General features: G+C 39.3%; 2 protein-coding genes across 3 annotated transcripts in view; both read right to left on the reverse strand.

Moving 5' to 3' along the window:
• Nucleotides 1-2,167: 2,167 nt before the first annotated feature.
• On the reverse strand, nucleotides 2,168-22,047 carry LOC120628940 (rab GTPase-binding effector protein 1). Of its 2 annotated transcripts, XM_039897624.1 has the most exons (15): nucleotides 21,889-22,047; nucleotides 21,712-21,822; nucleotides 19,927-20,064; nucleotides 18,092-18,198; nucleotides 14,227-14,313; nucleotides 12,716-12,823; nucleotides 11,698-11,773; nucleotides 9,787-9,902; nucleotides 7,851-8,083; nucleotides 7,162-7,255; nucleotides 5,784-5,959; nucleotides 4,955-5,057; nucleotides 4,207-4,323; nucleotides 3,233-3,343; nucleotides 2,168-2,364 (listed from the first exon to the last, which is right to left on the reverse strand). In XM_039897624.1, exons 1-15 carry the CDS (start codon nucleotides 21,932-21,934, stop codon nucleotides 2,197-2,199), a joined length of 1,791 nt encoding a protein of 596 aa, XP_039753558.1. In that variant the 5' UTR covers nucleotides 21,935-22,047; the 3' UTR covers nucleotides 2,168-2,196. The 2 variants fall into 2 exon arrangements, with proteins under 2 accessions (XP_039753558.1, XP_039753559.1); XM_039897625.1 differs by lacking the exon at nucleotides 14,227-14,313.
• Nucleotides 22,048-24,157: 2,110 nt separating this feature from the next.
• The window catches only part of LOC120629023, a 54,993-nt gene continuing 52,473 nt past the window's right edge, over nucleotides 24,158-26,677 (reverse strand). The window contains exons 3-4 of the mRNA XM_039897750.1: nucleotides 26,363-26,492; nucleotides 24,158-24,850 (exon numbers count right to left, since the gene is read on the reverse strand). Of these exons, the coding sequence (XP_039753684.1) occupies nucleotides 24,528-24,850; nucleotides 26,363-26,492 (453 nt within the window). The 3' untranslated portion in view covers nucleotides 24,158-24,527. The remainder of the gene's footprint in view (nucleotides 24,851-26,362; nucleotides 26,493-26,677) is intronic.

Consider the following 26,677-nt stretch of genomic DNA (forward strand, 5'->3'; position numbering starts at 1 on the left):
ATTTATTGGTCTGAATTGACCAATCGATCGGTAAGCGGAAAAAAGCCAATACAAAAGAGAATTATCGTACAAATCAAAATTTCACAGAATTGGAAATAGAATAAAATATTTAATCACATTCAAAAGCTGCAGTTTAGTAGATGGGTTTCAATTAATTAAAGTAGAGCAGTATAATAGCTAAGAGTACATACGCACTTTGTTTGAAATCTTTAGGTATTTAACAAAATGTAAACTAATTTGAACAGTTTTATATTAAAAAATATAATAAGATAATTCAAATTCTGAAAATATATATTGATACTAGCGGACCCCAGCGCCATCTGTCGGGCTCATTTGTGAATCTAAACCATCCAGGGTGCCACCCAAACGAATACCAAAAAATTCATTCAAATCGGTCCAGCCGTTTAGGACGAGTTCAGTGACATACACACGCACACAAGAAATACATATATATGTAAAGATGAATCAAAGAATTAAGAACATACAGAATCCTCATTCAGCCATTATTGTATGCAATGCATTGTGTCCAAAAACAATGAAAACGCCCCGTGCGCTTTACAACCAAGTCACAATTTTTTTCCCATTTTCCCATTTTATGGTGAACGCTTAGAACATTAGAGGTAAAATAATAACTGTCAGCTGCTAAATAGTATGAAGTGACCATTTGTTCGAGACACCAATCTAAAGAGGAGTGGTTTTTGTTGCTCCAATATTAGTCGTGTACACAGTTTCGGTATGTTCTTAATAATAATATATACTACTACGACAATACACACATCGCCATTTAGCCCCAAAGTAATCGTAGCTTGTGTTATGGGTACCAAGATAGCTGATGAATATTTATTTATGAATATAATACACATAAATACTTATAATATACAGATAAACACCCAGACACTGATAAACATCCATGTTCATCACACAAACATTTTCCAGTTGTGGGAATCGAACCCACGACCTTGGACTCAGAAAGCAGGGTCAGTGCCCACTGCGCCACTCGGCCGTCAAAATACTATGATTCATATAATTCAGTGAATTCATTTCACACAAATTAGTTAATTCAAAATACAATGCAAGTTTAGATAAAAATGGTGTCAATATAAATAGTTTACGTTTAGTTCATTACCTAAACGGACAGAGTATGGGTCAGATTGTGGTCTGGTTGACTTGAGCAAAGAATGTTTAACATTTAATTCGCCCTGCGATGCGGTTAACCGCAAATTACTGCGGTTATCGCTGCGCGCTGCGCTAGGAACAGCGTAGCATTAATAAAAAAAAAATGGAATTAGAATATTGAAAAAAAAATTGCGCAGAAATAATTTACTTACAAAAACTTTATGTGGCCAAAGTCCCCGAGGAATGCTTGTAAAGAGTGTTTGTACCCCAATGGGTGGAACGTGAACATTAAGATATTTCTGACTACCCCTAATCCGTTGAGCCGACGGGCATAAATTTGCAGTGTGCGTTTTATTGTGCGACTGCCTCGTTGGTCTAGTGGATAGCTTGTTCAACTACGGATTACGAGGTTCTGGGTTCGAATCCCGTGACGTCAGAACGGTACGAGTTCAGTATCAGCTCGGATTAAGGAAATGGGTTGTGACAACCCCCGTGGCTCGGAGAGCCCGTTATGGTGTTGGTCCCGATTACTATCACTTACTTGTGAGAATAGTTGTTTAAGCCCACCGACCCGCATTGGATCAGCGTGGTGGGTTTATGCCCGAAAACCGAGCATAGATCCACCACGCTGCCCCACCCACCACGCTGACAAACTTTTGCCCAGAAGTTTGACGTTAACAGGCTGGGGTTGATGTTGATTATATTGATATCCGCAGCGGCGCGCCGCATGCCCGCTCGGTACGTATTCATATAGCAGAGCGCGAACCATCAAGTGAGGCTTGTGTATCGAGGAACTGGAGCACTTCCCGCGGTCAGACGCCTCAGGCCACGCTGGCACACCTTGCCCGATCGGAAGACATGCCCACGATATCTGCTAAATACACCGAGTCCAGTTTATTACAAAAATAATCAAGAAGATTATTAAACCAATAAAAGGTCAATGCTGGCAATGGTCAGTGGTGACGACGGATCAGAATACAGCTGTCACCTCCCCGCGACTTAGGGAACACGACGGAGGCCTGCAGGCTGGTGCGGCGAGTGCGGCGAGTGCGGCGAGTGCGGCGAGTGCGGCGAGTGCGGCTAGTCGGGCGAGTGCGGCGGGCGCGTGCTGAAGTAGGGCGCGGCGTGCGGCTGCAGTAGCGTGAGGCACACGGAGCACACGCGCGCCGGCTGGCCGCGCGGCCCGCTCGGCACCGTGTGCGCCACGCACGCGCCGCAGAATATGCGCCCGCAGTGGCGGCAGTGGATCTGCGCGGGGACAACGTCATTACTGCTATGTCTCTGTCTATCTTATTAATAATAAATAAAATAAATAAATATACTACGACAGTACACACATCGCCATCTAGTCCCAAAGTAAGCGTAGCTTGTGTTATGGGTAGTAAGATAACTGATGAATAATTTTTATGAGTAATATACATAAATACTTATAATATATAGAAAAGCACCCAGACACTGAAAACATTCATGTTCTGAAAAAGTAATTAATGTCAATAATTTATGTCCGTTTCTAGTAAGTCGACTGTTTATATCGACTTTTTGTTTATAATTACTTATATTTTGTTTAATAAACATTATATTATTATAAATATATTGCGAGGCTACTGTAAGTATCTATTTCTTTAAATTTGCCAAGGCAAAATTTATATATCGGTATACTCATGGAATGTAATCATTTCAATAACAAAATAAATAAATATACGATTAGGGGTATGACTACCATACTCCCTAACAGGTTAGCCCGCTACCGTCTCAGACTGCATCATCAATTACCTATAGATTGTAGTCAAGGGCTTACTTGTAGTGAAAAAAAAAACAAGTATATTAATTCATTCGTCAATTTTTTCTCGCTCGTCCGAACGTTGGCTGGTAGAAAATGCTCTAACATTAGGCCTGACTAATGTAAACCGTTGTTTTCCTATAGCCATCGCCTAAATAACTGGGCATTCCATTTAGGCGACGCCTAGGTTTAGTGGATCGGCAAGGTGATTACGTATCTCGCGACAGGTTTGTGACAGGCGTAAATCTTGCAATCACTGCTGTCAAACGTCACTTTTGTCTATTTATTGTATTACGCCAGTCGCCAGATACGTAATCATCCTGCGGCTGTACTCACCTTCTTCTTGTTGGTGGGCAGCGGCGCGCGGCACGCGTTGCACTCGCACACGTCGTCGTCGTGCTGCCACCGCACCGCCGTGTCCGCCTCGCGGATGCGTTGCAACTGCACCTGCGGGACAAACAGACTTTTTTATATACAGCGTGCGAATGAAAATCTAAAAATTACTTCTTAGGCTTCAGAGGTACGTTACGTACTGACTCTGAGACTTATTTGTTAAACCGAGAACTCATAGTTTTTGAGTAATCCACTGCTTTTACTGAAAAAAATCACACACAGGCCTATCATCACATGCAAAATTAACATCAAGTGTCTCCTGTTACTTTATTAGGTACGCGTTGCGTGTCGTAGGTATTTTGCGCGTGACGGTCTTTCATCTTCAATAGGGTGGGTTGTCACAAGTTTTTAATTCATTTGTATAGAAAAATAAATATGGTTCTTTTACAGGGTAAGGTCCTTATGAAATATATTTATGAACCCTTCAACATTATTCCGTAATTCGGTTACACCTTGTATATACGAATATATTTTACATAAAATGAACCATATTTTCATTGCTTCTACAGTCTAACTGTTTCACTACAGAATCGTTGTAATTTTAAAAAGCAATGAAACGAAAATAAAGAAAAAAACGCATCTATGTTTTGGAGAACATTAGATTCCTACACATTTGGTTTCCTATTTTAGTTACCATGGAAACTGGATAATATTATTATATTGTGGTCCCGACTGGAAAAGCAGCACTACATGAAATATCGTAATATCACATGAATATTTAAATAATGTAATTAATTATTAAAATTGATAAATAAAATAAACAAAGAAATATTTCAATCAAATTTGGTGGCAACCTAACGGTTCCTGTTTATGAAGACGGGGATATGGGGATTTTTCGATGCCTTATCGAACTACGGGACGCGTACAAGCAGACATCACCCCGGGGTGATGTCTGATTGTACGCGAACCGCCCTCACCTGCAGCGACTGCGACAGGCGCACGAAGTCCTGCTGCACCTTCTCGCTGTTGTCCAGCTCTTGCTGCAGCACGGCGACGCGCTGGCGAGTCTCCAGTGCCTCCGTCTGGAGCCGTTTCTGTCGACACACACGCACATGGGATTACCATGGTGGTAGGAGGCCGGCCAAAACGCAAGAGCTCTTCAAAATTATTTTTTTTTACCAAAGATTTAAGAAGTTCTTGAAAGTGAGAAAAGTTTAACTGATAAATAGAAACCATAATCATTTATTACTTGAGAAAAATATACTTGAGAATTGTTAGTTACAGAGATTTGAATGCCCTAATGCCTATATTAGTATGTTGTAAAGGGTAAGTAAACTATGTGTCTAACCTTGTCCTTGTAATTTAGAGTTTTTAACCAGTTTGTGATGTTTTTCTTTTACGCCTAAGATAGGACGCGTTTGCCTAGAATACGCCTATTCGTACTTGTTTTAAAGATACCCAGGTTGTAAGAATTTGGAAACACAGAACTCGGAAGGGTTTTCCTAACCCCAGCCATGCGTATAAGAAAAGAAGAAGCAAATCGCTTCGTGCAAGCTTTGATGGTGTGATTTGCCTGTTTAATTGTGAGGTGTTCAAGGTTACAAGACTTGACAACATAGCGTCGAAGGAAAACTGTTTCAAAAGTGAAGAAATATCAGACGAGTCGAGTGCGGCGCAGCGTATGCGTATGCGTGCGTGCGTACACCTCGACCTCGATGTTAGTACCTTGTCCTCGAGCAGCTGCTCGATCATGTCGCTGGAGTGGCGCAGCTTGTCGGCCAGCTCCGCCATCTGCTCGCGCTCCGTCTGCAGCCGGTCCAGCTCCTCGCTGCAACACGACCGATACACCGCGACTGCGCAGCGAGCGTGCCAGACTGCACAGCACGGACACTACAACTCACACATCGCCATCTAGCCCCAAAACTAACCATAGCTTGTGTTATGGCCACTGTGGGCGCCGATATGACGAAGACAGACGACTGACACCGGAACGGGCCGAACGGAACGCAGCGCTATCAGTGCAGTGACAATTTACAACCGACAGACATTAATTACGAGAAAGGAATACTATTCGAACGGACGCAATGTAACGTCTTTATTAATTTCCGCGCCTACTTTAAAAGTTTAATTTACATCTTTCGAGAATTGTAAAATCATCTTATATATCAATATACTTATGTTGAGAAAATCATCGTGTTTTATTAAATATCCAACGGGCACTAAGATGACTGATGAATATTTTTGCGCATCGTAAGCGGTTTTTTGTTTTTTCATGAATCCTGCGGGAACCGTACATTTTGTCGGGATAGAAAGCAGCCTATGTGTTAATCCAGGGTATAATCTAACTCCATTCCAAAATTCAGTCAAATCGGTTCAGTCGTTTTTGCGTGAAAGAGTAACGAACATCCATATATCCATCCATCAATACGAACTTTCGCGTTTGTGAACTTAAAAGCTACACTATCGCATTAGATTTAAGTATTTTGTAATGATATGTTTATAGATTATGAGTATAAATAATTCAAAGTAAAAATATATATATAGTGCGACTGACTGCGCCTCTTTCAGCCGCTGCAGCGCTTGAGCCAGCTCGGTGTCGCGGCGGTGCAGCAACGCGGCGTGCTGCAACAGCTGCGCGCGCAGCTCCGCCTCGCCGGCCAGCGCCGCCTGGCGCCCCGTCTCGCACACGATCAGCTGCTCCCGCAGCTGCAGCGACAGCTCTTGTAGCTCCTGCGCCGCACACAACGTTCGAGCCAGCCTTGCCGACACTCCGCTAGCCCCGGAGCGCTCCCTGTCGGGGCGAGGGCCCCGACTTCCGACGTCATCCGGACGTGGGCTCGCACTACGTTCTCGGAAGCGTGCGGACTAATGACCCTCCGTAACCCTTTCGCTCCGATCGTCGTCCTCGGGCCGACGATCCCTTCGCTTCTTCGAGCTCCAGGGTTCAAACCATTCCTGGCAGAGCCAGTGGCGTGCATATAAGGTATGCACAGCTACATGTATGCATACTTGAGGCTAGGTTTTAAATAACTCTTACAATGCCTATCCTTAAAATTTTTATAGCTCATCTGGAGGTTTTCTTCATTTAATATCATCTGCATACCCTCTATGCACGCCACTGGCAGAGCCCCATTCCGATGCACGCCAACAAGCCCGCGTTACGCTATTAAAATCATTAAGGTTAATCACCTAAACAGCCCACAAGATGGTGAATTTTAAAGATTGTAAACTGTAAAATGATGTTCAAAAAGAGCAATATGCTCAGTTTCTTGCCGGCTCTTCTCGATGGAATCTGCCTTTCGAACCGGTGTTAGAGTAACAACTTTTTTTTTATTTTTTGAAACACAATCCGAAAAAAAGCCCAAAAGTAAGCGTAGCTTGTGTTACATGTACTAAGATGAAAACCATTCATGTTCATCGGACAAACATGTTCCAATTGTTGGAATCGAACCCACAGCCATGGACTCAGAAAGCAGTGTGGCTGACCTCTGCGCCAATTCTATTGTTGCTTTTACGGAATTCCGTGATTTACAACGTGAACATTACTTAACAGGATTTAGACTTATCTGTAAAACCGAAGCTCTAATAGTTTTTGAGTAAACCACTGCCATAGTTTTTACTGAAAGATATAAGATACAGCCCTAACACGACATGCAAATTAAAATCATGCGGCTCCTCTCACTTTATTAGCGTTTATATTATAGCGTTAGCGTGTACACAAAGTACATAAGAACACTCAAGCTGGTATTTACTTCATTAGTAAAAAAGGCAATTTGAATGGGCAAAGGCGACCCGGAGGATCGCGCGATGAATAAGTTCGCCAATGTTATCGATTTAAATCTAAAATAAACCTTGAATGAACCTGGGTGTTTAAAGTATCTATGTAACAAACTCTTACAACGTATGATCAAAATATTGTAGTTAAACCTCACCGTAACATTGTCGGGTAGGTTGATGATTTCATTTTGCATTTCCGCCGCCTGCTTCGTGTACTGGCCGATCAGCATCGCGTTGTCTCTTTCTAGCCTGCAATAGTACTCATATTTAAGAAGCGGCACACTATCATTACTGAATGTAAGACACCTTTTATCTATATCTTTGTTTCAACTCCAAGTTCAATATAAGCACTTAAAATTTAAGATTTATTGGAAATCAAGGGTGTGCTCTCATTAAGAATGTTTGACTTATTTGGGTTTTATAAAACTTGAAGCAGTTATAGCCTAGTAGGTAAGGCTTTGGCTTCCCTTTCTGGGGGAGCGAGTTTGATTTTATCTTTTTGGAAACCTGTATATCTGAGATTTCTGCATAATGTTCTCAAGAGCGTGTGGTTTCCACCAATCCGCACATGGGTGAATGTGAACTACGGCTTAAACCCTTCTCATTTTTACAGAAGACCCGTGTCTTGTAGTGGGCCGGTTATGGGTTGAATCTTCATTGTTACGGACAACCCAAGTAAGTCGTCGAGTTTGTGAATTTGCTAAGCTCACAAACTCGCCCGGACGTAGCCTCCAGAACAGACCAGGGAAAATTCGTCAATGATAGCTCCCGAAATTGTCCCTGATTGAATGTCGCGCTGTCGACTGCACTCGGCGGTGGTGTTAGCGGGGCGGGAGGGACTCACGTGTCTAGCTTCTTCTGCAGCGTCTCGCGCTCCACGGTGAGCGTGGTGACGCGGTCGAGCGCGCGGCGCGACGCCCGCTCGGCCGCGGCCGCGCGCTGGGCCAGCTCGTCCTTGGCGGCCGCCAGCGCGCCGGCCAGCGCCGCCAGCCGCGCGGCGCAGTCGGCGCGCTCGGCCTGCCAGCTGCGGATGGTCTCGTCGTGCACCGAGCGCACGCCCTCCAGCTCCTCGGTGGCCTGCGCACCGATCCCCACCGTCAGCGAGCGCAATGTTACAAGTCCGTAGCTCATGTAGCACGTGCGCGCGGAACGCACTACCGGCTTTTCGGAGTTGTGTGCGTTTTTAATTTAAGCAATTTAAATATCGCATTGTTACAATGCTGTGTTCCCGTCTGAATGGACAAATTGGTGGACACTGGACGGATTATGAAAATTAAGCTTGATTTGCTATACTCCGCGAAAAGCAGGAGAATCTGTGTGGTGTAATTTATAATTTCTTCAATCCTTATAGTCCACACCAAACAGATCATCGGCAATGTACCCTCTACGCACGCTACGCTTCGAAACCGGAGCATCCTCGGGAGATGTTGACTTTGCAATGAATAATTGTTATTGTAGTTTTTCATTATATATCATGGATTTCCGCAAAGTAACGCCTGCTTCTATCCACCACTGGACGGATGTTGCAAGTCGTGCTCCTTGCATGCAATGGCGTTCATAGAAGGTATGCACAGGGTATTAAGATTATATATAATCTCCAGTACGAGTTATACAAACTTAAGGGTAAGCTTTTTAAAACTCTTACAATGCCTATCCTTATGTATTTTATAACTCGTACTGGAGATTTTTCTCATTTTATAGTATCTGTCCGCATCAGTAGTGCATACACTGTGCACGCCACTGCTTGCACGCCCTGTTAAGTGTTCTCTATCTGCATTGCCGATGACTTACCAGTAGCAGTGGCGTGCACAGTGTATGCATAAAGGAAGATGCCGTAAAATGGAAAAACCCTTCGCATTTATGAGTCATACAATTTTTAGGGTAGGCAGTGCCTTTTTGCATGTATGAAGTGCACGCCACTGACCATTAGGTAATGATTATCAAAAAAAAAATTGAACGGTGAAGAAAAACATCATGAGGAAAATATTTATGATATTAATATTTATGAATTCGCAAAGTACATATCTAGATAGGACTTATGTCCATTGTCACTAACGACGAACTAAGGCAATGCCTTAGTAAAGATGATTCCTGGGCATATATTTACCTTCCACCAAACATAAGAAATAACATAAAAAGTAAATGTAAAACAACAATATATTTGGGAGTAAGCACCAGAAGATCTTAAAACTAGGTAAATTAAATATTATCAAAAATATCTATCTATATAATTAATATGTTATTTTGTATTAGGTGTCACTGCCTCCATAGTATTATAGGTTCTTTATCTCTATCTTAGTTTTCTATTTACTTGTTTTTTTAATACATTTAATTTACCTAATTTTAACATATATACTTACTCCCTGATATAATGTTGTTTTATACGTTAACATATCTGTGGTGTTCTTTTTCCTGAACAGAACCTAACTTGTCTATGATTCTTGCCATAAGATGTGCTATTTTATGATTTTATTATCATATTTTTCAAATAAAGAACTTATTAATATATAACATATCATTATCTTGATAAATATATCATTTATCAAGTGTCAGTTTACGAGTTCCATAAAAATTACCCACAACCGTATCCGTGTCGTACTTAAAGATGGCGCTTAACGTCGTTAGTCATCATCTAAGAGTTGCTGAAACGTATTTTTTCTCCACTTATCTCCCAAATATTGTTATTGTAAAAATCGGATGCCTTGTGGCATCCGATTTTTAGCATTAACTAGGTTTAGCGAAATAGGGTAGGGGGTCTCGAAAAAAAAAAAAAATCTCACCAGCTTCAGCGCTTGCTCGAGTTGGGCGGCGCGGTCCCGTGCGGAGTCCGCGCGCGCTTGCTCCGCCACCAGCTGGCGCTCGTAGTTGGCGCACATGTCGCACGGCTGCCGGCCCTCTGCGGAACGCCGGATCATACGCCCACGTTACCAACTAGATGGCGCCACAATATCCTACATCGCGCTATCGGAGTTTTCACATATGGGGGCCATAACATATATACTCTCTGCACAGGTAGGAGACAAAAATGATGTCCCTATTAATGTGTCCACCTGCTAAAGCACGGGAACTTGGAATAGAAGTAGTTTACCCCCGTTTATTATTTCATTATTTGATTCTTCTTAGACCAGGACGCGTTTGGAACCCTCGTAGCTTTAGTTTTAAGTTTACGAATATGGTTATCGCCATCATCTCACTACTGTGTAATTCTCATGTAATGTACGCATCAAAAGTGGCACCTATGCGGCTACTTGAATAAAGATATTTTTGACATTGACTTACACATATATTATTTGGATATTATTTGTGCGCCAGCGGTCTGAGAGTTGATAAAGTTGTGGGAGAAGATTAATTTTCATCCTTTCCCCGGGAGATAAATTGTCTCCTACCCATGCTAGCCGTGCTGAATTCCAAAGATGAATGGCCCGGACCATGAGCCCCGAGCACAGCACAACCTCGGATACCAACAAACCCTAGCACCCGTACAGAGTACCAACTGTGACATTTTCTACCCACGTTTACTTATTAAATCGTGTGAATGTTAAAATGCCATTCACATGGTATCGGAAGAGCGCCATCTAGTTAACGTCATTTATTATTTTAAACACTTTACCGACCCACTATAGAATAAGGGTCTCCTCTAGAAATGAGGCCGCTTAAGGCCGAAGTCCACCATGCTGCAAATTTTTTTAAATTATGAAAATTAAGCTTTATTTTCATACTATATGATGGAAATCAGCAAAGTAACGCCTGCTTCTATCCAATTTTTGTTAATTGTTTTCCACTACATGTTAGCCCTCGACTGCAATGCTTGGTGGTAAGTGATGATGTAATCTAAGACGATAGTGGGCTTGTCTGTTTGCATCAGCATCGTACCGGAACGTCGTTCTCATTAGGTAACTCTCTCTCTACGTCGTGTTCCTCATTGCTGAGGGTCGTGACCCCTTCCACTAACAACTTTTTGGACGATTTTGTGCCATTTGACTCGGCTTTGAGCAACGTTTAAAGCCGTATGCACTTTGGTGTCGAGAGCACTGCGGATTTGACCCGACCAACGAATCGGGCTACGTCCTCGAGGTCTCCTTCCTTCCACTTTGCCATTGTAGGATTTACCATCTCATCCTTCGAGAGATTCACCCTACACGTGCCCCCTGGGTGGTGCTAAACGCGCAGCAATGTCGAATATCGGGCGGCAGCTAAATATCCCGAAATCAAAGGTGGTTTCCAGTGGCCACGTGGAATTAAATTCACTTAAAAGACTGATGCGGAAGGATCTGGGAGCCCACCGTATTATTATCTTCCCAAGAAAACCCCTCACTCTGACAGCAGACAGAATTAATAGGCATTAGGTAACTAGCCATGGCCAAAAACTTCCACCAGACATAATCATCATTCTTCACAACCTTTGACTATAATGTAAGATATATTACGCCTTATACATTTACTTATTAAAAAGCATTGATCTCAGAAAAAAAGTTGCAGAACAAACTGGTTCTTATCATGAATAAAGTCAAACACAATCGACAAAGGACCTTGCTAATAAGCTTTGTTTAGATTCAAACATAAAACTAATATACCTAGTTTAAATTACATATAATTTTCTTTTAATTGTGATTGTTATTTGATTTAAATTTCAGGCTGATCCGGTCGATTCGCATCTAACTCTCTAAATTTATCTTAAACGTGAAACTCACCTGTTTCAGGTTTGACGTCACTACCGCTGCTGGCACCACTGCTGGCACCACTGGCAGCTGCACTTGTTACCTTGGCCTGCAAGGAATTATTTGGAGCTAATAAATTTACTTTTTTTTTTTTAACAAATGAATCTCTATTTTTTCTTTCATATAATGTTTAGGTAGCAACGAAAATATCTTATGTAATTAATTTATCAGTTATTGCGTACACGTTGAAGCGGTGATATTCCAGTGGGTAGGACTTCGACTTCACTTTCGGGGGGGCGAGTTCGAATCCCAGCACGCACCTCTCTCTTTTCTAAGGTATGTGCGTTTTAATCAATTAAAATATCACTTGCTTCAACGGTGAAGGAAAACATCGCGAGGAAACCTGCATCCCAGAGAGTTCTCCATAATGTCTTCAAAGGTGTGCGAAGTACACAAATCCCCCCAAAATTAACCCCTCCTCATTGTGGGAGGAGATCCGTGAGCTGTAGTGGGCCGGTAATGGGTTGATATAAGGATGATGCGTACACGTTGCGTTTATTCTGCTTTTGATGTTTGATTGTTCAGTACAGCTCTGATCGCGAATGCTATTTCACACAACTTCTTAAAATCTGCAATCTCTTCTTCCAATTTCGTAGAAATACAAAGTTTTTTTTTGTTTTATAATAATAATTGACGGAGCAAGAAGCTCACCTGATGGTAAGTGGAAAACCATCTATAAACAGAGCAACACTTTACAGGGTATGCAAGGGTCACGTCCTGCTAACAAGTGTAAGTAACATCGCTAAAAAAGATGAAATTTCCATCCATTCTTGGTGTTTTTTATTAAATTTCAAATCTAGCATTTTTTAAGAACGATATTGCACACCTCGGACTCTGAGCCAAAGCTCGCAGAGTATTAGATAAAACAAACAGAACAACCAACAAGTTGTTAAAGATAAAACCAACAAGAACGGCGGACGTGGTTTAGCCTTGCCTTCTTAAGATCATGCTAAGGTTACGGATAAATAAGGATAAGAAAGTGAGCACATACCAGTGTCTCCTGTAGCTGAGCGTCAGTCTGCCGCAGCTTGTTCTTGAGCGCCGAGATCTCCATCTCGAGCGGCTCAATGATGGAGTTCGTCAATTCGTTTTCTTCATTCTGCAAATTGCCATATTTTTAAACCACTGCTTTCACGCCAGCTTTCCGAGTCGAAAAGTGTTTCTATACTCATTGGACTGTCGACTTGTGTATCTGGGATCGCTTATGTCAAATTATAAGGTGCATTCGCTTAGTGTAAATGTATTTTTAATTTTTTGGAGAATTCTAAAGCTAATAAAAAAGTGACAGAACAGACGGTTTTCATTGTAATCTGTGACCCCATTCAATTTAAAATGTAAACACAGGTGATGGTTTTCACTGCGTATTTTTAATTACAACATTGTAAGGTTATTTCTCTAAAGGTTTTCATCACGGAAAAAAAATGTGCAACAAAAGCTTTTTATTATTATGCATACTGGGATGAATAGTTTTTAATAATTGTCTGTCTATTAGTATTATATATAAATGCAACGTTGGTCTAGAAAGTAGATAGTAGTAAGCGGGTAGTGCCTACCTAGGTATTAAGTGTTTCTGCGTGAAAATACTGCATCTAAGGCTGTGCCTTTAAGCACTAGGTGCACTAAGTATATTAAAGCAGTATGGAAACTACGAACAATCATGCTAAACATCACACTCACACAGATGCACGCCTTTACGAGCTATTATCGAAGTATTTTAGCCCGGGTCACCGTGTCGAGACTTCGCGTTACTCTAGGTAAGTCGCGTGTAGTGTAGTTAATTATTTTATCAATCGGGTCTAGTTTCCATACTACTTTAGCTTATATATTTACTGAGTCTATGGTGTATACTATCCAACTAAGAATATATGTAGTTTGTGGAAAGGAGAAGGGACACACTTTGGGACAACGGATACTGGATAGTTAGGTTATGGTGGGATTCGGTTCTGCGACCTATTGGATTCCGTACTCCGATCTGTATTTTATAAACCCTAATGGCTTATCATGAGGCTTAAAAAATACGGCTCTGAGTTATAAACTGTTTTTCATTCGTTCACCTAATTTTACTGATTTAAAATTAGCGGTCTTCAAAAGCAATATATAATAGCATAATATACTAAACATGTGTACTTTTAAATAAGACTACGTATAGCTAACCGCAGATCTGGCTGGCTTACCAAATGACTTTGGAAGATTTCGGTCGATTTAGAACGACTTATTTTCGAAGGAAGACTATTCAAAATTGTTTACAGGCAAAGAAGTTGCTGTAATACAGAGTGCGATTACCGGGGTTATTACAAACGAAGGGGAGTTCAATATTAGATCCATGAAAGGAAAGACGATATTTATACATTAACCAGTGTTTTACAGAAGTGGGATCAAATGTAAATTTGCAAAAGTGTGTACTTTGGTGTACTGTTTAGTAATCGCATAATAAGAAGTCCAATCTGAAGTTGCCATACATCTCGCGTTCAGATTGAACTACTTAACGATCACTGCACGTACCCTCTTCACGGGCGGCTGTTCCTCAGTCTCGGGCACCAGCTTCCGAGCGAGCGAGCGCACAAAAGCGCCCGGCACCATCATGGAATCCTGCCAACGCCAACGCTTGTCATCACTCATATCCTATGCCCTAGGATCGCTTACTCAGGCCACTTCACTAAACGTTGCACGTTTGTGTCAACGTAAGAGCTTTTTATAGGCTTATTTAGATAGAGATTTTGATTTATAATGCTTCGTCCCAAGAGGCAGTAAGAATATGTAACATCTAACCAACGTATAATGAAAATAAGGCTTAATTTCCTATACTCCGCGAAAAGCAGGAGAATCTGTATGGTGTAATTTATAACTTCTTCAATCCTTATACTCCACACCAAACAGTTCAACAAATTTTCACAACATATCATGGATTTCCGCAAAGTAACGCCTGCTTCTATCCAATATCTGACCAACGTTTTTGCCGGCCTTGTATTTACATCGGGACAGTTATGGAGACGAGAGGATTAGACTCAGTTCCAATAAGCCTCAACTGCCTTACTTTCACAGGAAGATAATCATTGCCTTGATTCATTTGGAGTCCAGGAGTCAGCCTGTCGCACAACTTTCGCGATAGAGGCTACCCTCGATGATGTAGTAGAGTGAAGTGACCAATCAATCAACAATACTGTAAGCTTCTTACTGTATTAGTTAGTGGTCCCACTATAGAAGTTTTTTTATTATTGTTTAATGGTTGATAGATATTCCATAAAACGCTTTGTGGACAGTGTACAAGTGAATGTGATTATTAAGGTAATGCTTGAATGTAAATGAAGCAGCAATATTTTATAAGAGAGCCGGGTATTGGGCATATACACCACTTTTTAAACACAACAAAAAACTGTTTTGAATCTTGAACTAACTTTTCAGAACCAGGACTATATTATAGCATGGAAATAGTTTCTACGTAGTTCCTAATGACTCAAAATTAAATATTTACATATTGTTCAAGTTACTGATCGAGTGTAGTTCTAAAAATACCCAATGCGCGCCCTTGAGTATACGAAGCGAGGGTGATCTAAGCGATTTTCGGAAAAATAATTTCAATATGCAACAAAGTAAAGTAATATATTGGAAGAGAATATGTGTTTAAAATGAAAATCTAAATACATTTATATCTCCACGAATTACACACGTGTGTATGTGTGAATTCATAAAGATTGCACTCAAAGGGACTTAATTAATTAACAAGACTAAGCAGTATTTTTTTTTATTACTGTCTGTTCGTATTTTAACTTTAGTCGTACTCATTTATATTTACAAGCACTTCAAAGACAAGTTTTTCTGATAAAAAAAACATTGAAACTGTGTTGAATAACGCCCGGATGCATTAAATACTCGAAACACGTAAAAATAGCAGATAAAAACTCGATGTTAAAAGCTTGGCGTCCATTTACGCCGACTTAAACACGGTGAGAATTCTATGCATATTGATCCATGTATTTAAATAGAGATGACTTTCTCATTTTAGTGAGCCAGATTGGCGGGAAAAAGAGCGCTATTGACGGTTTCGATTTCAGAACTTTGTAAACTCAACCGCGACCTAAATGTTTTCCATTTTTTTTTGCAGTTACCTTTATAAAACTAAACATAACCAAATCAGTCAGTTATACCTACCTATTGTTAGTATTGTTTATTTTTCAACCCCAACCTATCCTAGCTTCGTTAAAGGTAGGAGACGAAAATGAAATTTTATCGTGCGGATAATCATTTAATCCGAAATATGGTTACGAAAAAATTATGCCTGTCACAGATGACGGGGGATCCTGGTTATCTACCCAGTGTTATGTAAATTTTTATTATCACAAATATCGTGAGGAAACCTCTCATACCTGAGACGTCTCCGTAATGTTCTCAAGGACTTTTGAAGTCAGTCTATCAGTCTGAAATTGTCTAGTGCGGTCGACTCTGGCCTAAGCCCTTGATATTCTGAGAGGAGCCCTTAAATGGGTACGTTATGGTGATGACGCAGGTGTGGAAGCAGAATCGATTCGTCGCATTAATGGTCGTGAAGCTCTATATGTCACATGTAAATGCGCGCAGCGAGGCGATATGCTAATGAGCACCGAACGCCGATAATGTGAGGCGACACTCACTGAATAATTAATACATCTCTACGTAGCACGTACAGTTAACCCATTGAGTTAGTTCACAAAAGTTATTCGAATTAAATTCAATAATTTTATCATCAATAGGTAAAACACAAATTCGAAACTAAACTGACAGGTATAAATGTTTCGCCGTTCTTTTTTAAAACAATATCCTGGTAATGTCCCAACGACTGGGCAGGAGATGGTGATAATTAAACCCATCAAGCTTCTATCACACGTTTGTGATAAATGATCCCTGCGTCAAAAGACGACATGATGGTTTAACAATTTAGCCTTGAATTTGGAGACGATCAAAACAGTATAAACAATAACATTAATTTAGGTGTCTTAGAATTTTTTAGCGTTCCGAATTGTTTCATAGCCCAGTTGCGTTGATAAAAAGAGATCAGTCTCGGAATTCAAGATAATTAGCTTTTTGGTTTCTAAAAGTTGTCTTAAGAGTCTCATAACTTCTTACAACTTACTCTTACAACTACTATTTATTTAAAATGTTAACATCATTGGAGCTATAGATACCGAGATAATTGCGAAAGACTTATGTTACCTTTGATCTTGAATAAATTACGGCGCTAACACAAGAAGTTCTGAGCTTTGAGAAAACTTTTAGAACACAAAATAAAAGTGTATACGAGTTTATAGGACTGTTATTATCAATGATAAAATGGTTTCACGAATGCCTTACTGCCATGCAATAACCGACCCACCTAATCTCGAATATATACCTTATCCCCCAATAAATAGCATGCTATACAGGAAGATGGGAATTGGTTGGATGGAAACGGAAGAGCGTGGGTGAAGGATAAGCCTATGTTGAGTTGTGAATGTAGATGTGAACATGACGATGTTTATGAGATGTTGTGGCGTAGTTTCGATATCGCAAATCTAAAGACAATGCTGACTGAAACGTTAAACGAGTTAAACAATCATAAAAGTAGTCTCTTCCCAGAAGGACCATATCAAGCTGTCGGTCTCGATTATTGTAACCATCATCTCATAAGGTTCGTGACCTATGGGCGCCTTCATATTTGAGGCGTGCAGAAGCGTAGTGGCTCTGTAGCAGTCACTATTTATTCTTTAACAAGATCTAATAGCTACGCTTACATTAGTTGTAGTCACAAAGTCATTATTAATGTCACACGCACGGTTATAGCATAGTGCAGTACGTCAAACTTTTCGGAGTAACGTACGAGTTAAGAAATTACTTCTCAATAAGCAATCTTGCTTTTAAGAACAAGGAAAAAATCCTGTACTACCATTTCGCACATTGGCAGTATTAAACAAAGTGTAAAGGTGTTCGTTTCTTCGTCGGAATCCATCGCGTGAATACTGAGTCTTGGCATTACCACCAGTTTTATGATACACAACAGAAAATGAAAATACATTGAGTAAGTTAAATAAAGAGTACGATTAAGTGGTATCTTTCAGGCAGACATCAAATGACATATGTGAGGATCACAACCTTAAAAGTTTCTGAAGCCTTAGGCGGCCCGTACACGGTTAATCTTGAAAGAGATTCAGATTGAACACGGGCTGAGTGAATCGACCGTCAGTCAACTCTGTAGCGCGATCGGGATTGACAGTGTACGGGCCGCCTGTCATCCTGTTGCGCTAGATCTGGCCCACTGCAAGAATTCTTCACGCCTCAAATTTAAAGGTGACCTAAGCGTCGATTTCCAGCCTGGGTCAGGCAGATGATGGTGGTGGTGCCAGAGCGGAATAGTTACATATTGCTGCTGCTGCTTGAGCTGTGCCAGCTGTTTCTCCAGCTCGTGGTTGCGCGCCGTCAGCCGCCGGACCTCCTCCGAGCCCGACGTCGACACCTCCACAGTTTCTGCACATTAGTTCCAACTTACACACACTAGCACAGGCCATGTTACCTATCCTACTGGAAATCAGCGTTGCAGTATTTCCTGTATACTGCAACACGGAGCTGAGTAGGCGATCTCATGATCACAATGAAACGAAATTGTTCCGACATATCTAAGGTGTATCTTGTTTTATTGAAGCTGTTGGCGTTTACTTTTTTAATTGATTTTATTTGAAAAATGAAACAAAAAAAATATCACTTCTTACACATGCTCAACTTTCATGGAGTGAATTGGAAACCGTATCTATATTAAAAGTAAAAATTAAAAATTTAAAAACTACCCGACAAAGACTTATCTTCAAGCGGCTGATCAGGTCATTGTTACTTACAATATCATGGTATTAATTTCAAATCGTTCGGACGTAAGGTAGTTAGTTAGATCTCCTCATCAACTAGAAAAGAACTGATGATCTTTAAACGGCTGAACAGATTTTCACGAAACATGGCTAAGAACACTCGGAATAGACACAAGATCTATGACACAAGAAAAAACTAAACGAAAATCGGCTCATCGGTTTGGGAGCTACTATACCACAGACAGACTTGTTAAACATATAACACCACTCTCTTTTAATAAACATCTATAAGACTTTAATGTGGTATTTAAATAAACAACTTACAATTAGGAAGGTAATATTCTATTAATTTTTTTCTATACAACAGGGTACAACTAACATTTTCAATGCATGTTTCTAGACTAAATATTACCTTGAGGTCCCCAGAAACAAAATGTTGAGCGAGTAAATGGAAACATGATGTTTAATCAAATAGTTAACCTGAACTAATAGAGTTTGATAATTTGAGGAAAATATGAAACAATTATAATTGGTTATTTTTATATAGAATTATAACTATAGGAAGAGCTCATTATAATTTATGAGATTGATTATTTTTGATATTGATTTTTGCTTAGTATTAGAAAAGTATAGTTGCTTGTACAGGAACTGTGGGCATACTACTGTTGCACAAAGCAGTTTTATTTTGAATTTCAGTCTATTAGTATATTGTTAGTCAAAAGTCAGACAATTTTAATAATAATAATAATAATAATAAATGAATAAATAAACTACGAGAATACACACATCGTCATCTAGCCCCAAAGAAAGCAAAGCTTGTGTTATGGACACTAAAATAGCTGATAAATATTTTTATGAATATAATACACATAAATCTTTTAATATACAGATAACACACAGACACTGAAAAACATCCATGTTCAGCACACAAACACTTTCCAGTTGTGGGAATCGAACCCACGGCTTTGATCTTAGAAAGCAGGGTGTCTGCCCATTGCACCAACCGGCTGTAGAATTGAGGAACAATACATTAATAATATTAAAATAATCCTGATTTGAGCAATGACAGTAAGTAATTCATGTTTTCAAATTAATGTCTAAAACATATTTTTATGTGGTAGAAAAAATATTAACCATTGATGTTAACACTGTAGAGTGTTAACTCCATTATTAAAGGTCAAAATGTAAGCTTATAGAAAAATCCTAATATAATATATAACAAAATAAATATTAATTGACTGTGGCTTTTCTTAGACCATGGCACATTTGTAACCCTCTTAGCTTTAGTTTAAGTTAATGAATATATGTAGTTATCACCATCATTTCACAATAATGGTAACATAAATGTATGAACGATTCATAAGTGCCTATTTTAAATAGCTAAACTATTCCATACCACTAACTAATAGCTGCAGGCTCTGTATCTCTGACTTCTGGTTCTCGCTGAGTGTTTGCAGTTGTTGCAACTCCGCTCGCAACCCTAGCACCTCAGAGTCCAGTTGTTGCTTCTCCTGCACGAGAGAGCGCAGGTCATCTGCAAATAAATTATGAACAAACAACCATCGCTTCCACCATGTGTATTTTTATCTGTGCATATTGTTATCTAAATGCGCAAACTGGGAATGTGAGTTGCATGGTAGGTCTAAGCTCTATAGAGAGGGCATGTGTCTAGCAGTGGAGCACTAATTAGGCTGATGATGATTACGTTTAATTTTATTATCATTGGATCCTTAGTAAGACATAAGGGGCACTTAAAAGCTGGACCAGTGGCATGCAAACAGGGTAAGCGTTAAGCAGGCAGATGATATAAAACTGAGAAAATCTCCAGTACAAATTATAAAAACTTAAGGGTAGAAGTTTTTTTATAACCTGTACAAGTTTTTTACAGCTTGTACTGGATTTTTTTTATCTGTGTGCTTTGTGCATACTCTGTATGTCACGAAGCTGGGTATGAGTTGAAGAAAGCCACTTTCCATTTTAATGAAAACCCCATGAAAAAATGAGATTGAGATTTTGGTTAGGTGGATTTCTTCAAGAAATTTGTTCAACTTCATGGGAAATGCAACACAGCATGGTTAAATACTAACTATGTATTGCTTATAAGTAATAAATAAACTCTATCCCACAATCTTCATTTTACAGTTCAGGCTTATAAAAAGAAGAGAAGCCTTTTAATAAGCTTTAAAGTTCATGTATTTTACATAATAAATGTTGGACATTTTAATTGCTAATGATTCACAGGTAACACAAACGGTTTGAGTATGTTAATTAATTTATTGTTCATATTTAATCAATTATCTTTGCCACTACATTTGCTCATAAAGTTGTGTCTTCAAATACTGCATAGTCATATTTTCATAACTAAGTACGAGCAGGAGTTACAGTATAAGCATTCAAAGTTGAATAAGAATATGTTGCCCTCTTCAAAAACCTTGCTGTGCCTTATAACGTCAACAACTTTAATTTCAATTTTGAAATTACAATTAAGATGATATTATGGCTGCATATGCTCATTTTGTTGGGCAGAAACTAATTTATGTTGTATTAAATGTTATGCCACATTTGTTTGTAAGGCCCAAAATGTCTCAAGACTACTTTGCAAATAGGATCCTTTTTGTTTAACTACTTCCAATTTTTTAATGTCAGACGAGGCTAATTTATGACAGTGAAGAACTATATCATAAACAAGACGTCACCACAACTTTTACCATGTCTGCTTAATTTCTGTTTTCTAGGAGACAAAATATTATATGTCCTTCCCCAGAATGCAATCTATCTCTTGGCCAATTTTAATCAAGATCTGGTCAGTGATACTACACAAAAAGTAACAGACAAAAATAATTTCTTTTCATTTCACAGTAATAGTTTGGAAGTATGAATAAGTATTACATGTGCAACCTGTTAAGTAAACATATTAATTAACTTAGTTATATTATGTAAGAAACATAAGGCCACTGGAAATATGTAGTGGTGAAAAAGGCAGTAGTAAAAAGTAAGTAGTTTATATTGGGAACTGAAATAGACCTGTTAGACAAATGTAGTTTAAACCCTTTGTACCATCAAGAGTTAACAGATATAAAGAAGCCTGTTATGTAAACCTAGTCACATCACCATCCTCTGGGGAAGTGTCCAGCCCACAAATTGTAAACGAGTGGAGTCACTCAATCTGCGTGATACGAACCTTCTTTCTGAAGAAACAATTCCTTCATCCTTGCTCTTTGCATGTTAAATTCCTCCTCGAGGTCCCGACGCACTGGGCCAGCCACCGCGTCGTCGTCCCCCACAGGCACAACTTGAAATAGAAACACTTCTTAACTTCCTGCAGATATTCACACACTCGGACAGCATCGCCACAAACCTTTGGTCGCAGCAGGCTCGCTGGACAGCTTCGCCTGTTCGTCCATCGCAGCCCAGTTAATTTTTTTTACCTACTGTTATATTTTAATCATAATAATAGGGTTACCTAGCACTTCACTATAAAACAAGACAATAAAAAGATATGACGGTGATCACGAAAAATGCGAAATTAGTTGTCATTTTTTGACGTTTCTCACTGATTGACAAGTGACAAACCTAGAAAATATTCATTGTTCTTAGTATGGAGGTAAGGAGGATCATCTGTGTATATGAAATAGTGTCGTCAAAATGTATTAAATTAGGATGGCGCCACATTTGCATCAAGGTAACTCTTAAAAGAAGCGCCAAATATAAATATTGTTAGAGTAGGCTTGAAAAATAAACAAGGAAGTAAGGTTATATTTTCCACAATATTTTTTACAACGTAAGTTGTTGAAATTCTCAATAATTAACTACTTTAGTCGATAATGACATTAAATTTTTTAACTCGGCATACTTCAATTCATCTACGATTGCTACATTCATACCATACCCTGTGCATCCACCAGCGCCATTGTAAAGGATTTTTGAACTGTTATTTAGCGCAACACTTTTTCAACTTTTCTCCCATATAAGATGACTCTCCTTACCTCTACCCTCCATAGGTAGAGGTAAGGGTTGAAAAAGTGTCCAGTTGGATTGTAAGCTTCAGTGGGGTACCCATATAGATACACTAGCAGGTAAACTAAGCTCGGCTGCCTACGCCGTCAGGAAAATTAGACAGATTACTGACGTAGAAACAGCAAGACTTGTTTACTTCGCGTACTTTCATAGTGTGATGTCTTACGGGATCTTATTATGGGGCAAAGCTGCTGATATTGAAACTATATTCATATTGCAGAAAAGAGCTGTACGGTCAATATATAAACTTAAATCACGTGAATCCCTCCGTGAAAAATTTAAAGAAATTGGTATACTTACGGTAGCCTCACAATACATTTATAACAATATAGTATTTGTAAGACAACATATTAGTCTTTATAAACAAAAAGTGGATATAAACAGTCGACTTACAAGAAATGGTCATAAATGAGTGACATCTGCATATCGTCTGCGAAAGGTGCAGAAGTCATTTGTGGGATTGAGTATACACTTTTATAATATGATTCCTAAGGTAATTTTGGACCTACCAATCCATAAGTTTAAAGAATGTGTTAAAACACATTTATTACAGCGAGGTTATTATACAATTGATGAGTTTCTTAATGACAAGGTTGCTTGGAAGCATCCGGCTCCGCTTTCATCTCTCACAAGATAGAAAAATGAATGTTAAAATATAAAATGTAAATTTTTGATGTTGGAAAAGAGCAACTGCTGAGTTTCTTGCCGGCTTCTTCTCGGTAGAATCTGCCTTCCGAACCGGTGGTAGAGTCACTACACACGGACAGACTTGACGTTTCAAAAGTGCTTGTATTAGGCCTACTTGAAATAAATGAATTTTGAATTTTGAATTTTGAATTTGAATTTTGAATAATTAAATAATAAATTATATCGTGCAAATGTATATGAATTCATAAATTCATTATAAGCACAGGGGGAGATAATATCCATATATTATACGCGTAATAATAAACGGGGATAAAATTGCCATGCCTTTTATCCCCTATAAGCGGATAAAATTGGGGAATACAATTTTTATCTGCTACTAATACAGTTAGAGAGGAGAGGATCGGAGAGATTTTGAACTTTATGTTTTTATATTTTATTATTTAATGGTCTATTCGGTGGGATCGAAACTGGCCACGTTCTAAGCCTCTTCAAATTAAAAAAAGTCAAAGTTAAAATAATAAAGGTTCACAATAATAAAGGTTAAGGACACATAGAACCCTCGTTCAGCCATTATGGCATGAAGTGCATTGTGTCCAAAAATTGTGAAAAGGACCTTGCGCACGTATCACGCCACGCTCGCGGAATGTTACTAGCTCACAAACTTGTTCCCATTTTCCCCATTTTATGGTAAATGTTTAGAACATTAGAGGTAAAATAATTACTGTCAACTACTAAATAGTATAAAGTTACTAACCGCCTGTTCGAGAAGCAATGGAGTGTTTTTTAATGCTTCAATATTACTTAGTCATGTACATGGTTTCTGTAGTTTCTTAATTCTGCGATTCGCAAATAAAACAGCCAAGATTAATAAAATAAACAGTTTTATTGTATTTGGTAAATTTTAATTTATAGCGATTCATTATTGTTTATTCGTAGTCGTGCTATAATATTTTATAAACAAACATTTTTTTGAATAAGATGTTTTACTGTTATTGTTATCTTAAATAGGACAAATAAATAATTACTTCACTATTTTAAAATATTTTTTGACTAAAGTAAGTGAAATGTATAGCGCCATCTTTCTAAATGTACAATAAAGAACAATTCAAGGCACAGACATATCACAGGTTTAACGTGTATTTTATCATTAATTACGTTTATTATTCTTTACAATTATTTACACTTATATTTCACGCCAACTCAAGTATTTTCATTATTTTATAAATGCAAAAAATATACAGCGTATCTATATAAAATCCGTGCAAACAACTAACGTAACTACTAGATGGCGCTGTTTCACAAACTAGTTTTGCTACTCGACGCTAGATGTCGCTAAAACCCTTGCTTAGCATCTCTGAACCGTCTTACTGATCTATAGTCTTCTAAGCATGGGACTTGAACTATGTTGAAATAAATGTGGCCCATGAGGTGTGCGGCGGAGGTGTTGGTCGTTTTGAGGCAGTCGAAGAGCATATCATCGCAGGTGCAGTGCGACTTGCTGTACAGCGAGTTGTTGGTGAGGTTGTAACGCTTGGAGAAGGCGCGTACTTTGCTGGGGCACAGGTCGTGCGTGCGGCAGCAGCGGTCCAACGGGCGGTCTGCCCCGAGGTCGTGGTAGTCCGCCGCTATGTCACCAGTGCCGCACCATTTTGTACCTTTAAACAGAATTAGGATTAAATTAGGATTCGGAGTTGGAAGGTACGATAAAGAATTGAGTTTTACTGTTTAAAACAATAAAGTATAAGATAAATATTTATGTTTTTAAGTCGGTGCCGGTCTTGCTTTTTAATCCTTAAACAAATCCGTTTTATTTGTCAAAAAAAATAATTTAAATGCTTGGTCCCAGCTAGAGTTGTGATCCTTAGATGAACTTGCTACCCACGAGACAAAAACGCATTTTCAATAATCACTACTGAACTAAGGCCTCTCCCAAATGCTCATTATCACCACGCTGAACTGACCAGACATCGCAGTATACTCCCTTAGTCGCCTCGTACGACACCCGCGGAAAGAGGAGGGTTGGTGACAAACTGTATTTGCCGGCACTACTCGGCATTATGAGTTGGAATCCCTTTCTCCCGCACTGAATTTCACCCTAGTTCTAACTTTCCCCTTATTTGTAAGTCGGTTACAAAATATAGAAATCTTACGGATATTATCATCACGGAGCCACCTGTACTCGGTGTTATCAACCGGCGGGTAAATTATCGAAACCACTCAAGCCATAACTGTAAATGGCTGTTTTTGCAATCGCTACCGACATTGTAAGTTGTTAATTAAATATATCTTTCTTCACTACAAAACATAGAGTGCTGTAGGTACAGTAGTTGAACTGACCTCAACAACTTCACTGGGTCATTTGTGTGGCATCATCAATTAACCGACAATCATGAAATTGCCTCAAATATAGCTTGCGTTTTGAAGATGGGCACAGACTTTTTACCTACTTGTTAACAGAACTTTCTTTTAGGTTTTATGTAGCGCTGTTTAAGATTTCTTAAAAAAAATATTCAGTTCCATTTTTGAACTTTAGTAAAACTCATCAACTCGTCTCATTGGCGTGGCCGCGTCGTCGCAGCTATGTTTTCTATATTTTTACTAGCTGTAGCTCGCGTTTATTCCGTTTTCTAATAATCCCGTGGAAACGTTTTGTTTTACTGCGATAAAGAGCATCCAATGTTGCTCTCTGTCCTTTCAACTAACTCAAGTTGACCGGTTGCTTAGTAAGGTCATAAAGGAAGGACAATAAATTAAATAAGAGCCTTATTTCAATTTATTTTCATGGCATACCACAGTAATTTTTATCATAATTTAATGACTAAACAATTGGCTAAGAAATTATTTTGTATTATAATAGATTTATTACCTTTTCGATCTTTAATAGTAATTGTGACATCTGATATATATTTCTACTAACACTAATAAGAATCCTGAAATCGTGTATTTGTAATAATTATAAGAGTCAAACTGTTTCTTATTGCTACGCCCTCACAGGGCCTCATGACTATGTAAAGGCTGGATGCAAGTAAATTCACACACACTTTCGCATTTATAATATTAAGGATAGTAAGGACAAGCCACATCAAACCACCTCCATCTACGTTGCGTAGTTGCAACGCAGGTGCGGCTACGAACGTTGATCCGAGCGATGACGAAGAGGTCCTTACCGGGAATGATGCCCTGCAACAGCGACAGCGGACTGCCGCCCAGCAAACCGGCGTGTGCGCCGCCCGCCCGCAGCCGCGCCTGCGCCTCTCCGCGCTCTCGCCCGTCTTCGCCTGCCTCCACGCCCTCCACCTGCAGCAAGTTTACGCGTTAGAGCACGGAACACTTACATTAGCAATAAAATGTTTGTTTGTTTGTTTTAAGTCTTTATTGCACACACACATTTTATATAAATTAAACACAAATACAGAAGAAACTTAAAATAATAAAAATAAAATAGAGCGTGCAAAGGCGGTCTTATCACTAAAGCGAAAATG

The sequence above is a fragment of the Pararge aegeria genome, chromosome 13 (assembly GCF_905163445.1).
Source record: "Pararge aegeria chromosome 13, ilParAegt1.1, whole genome shotgun sequence".
Lineage (NCBI taxonomy): Eukaryota > Metazoa > Arthropoda > Insecta > Lepidoptera > Nymphalidae > Pararge > Pararge aegeria.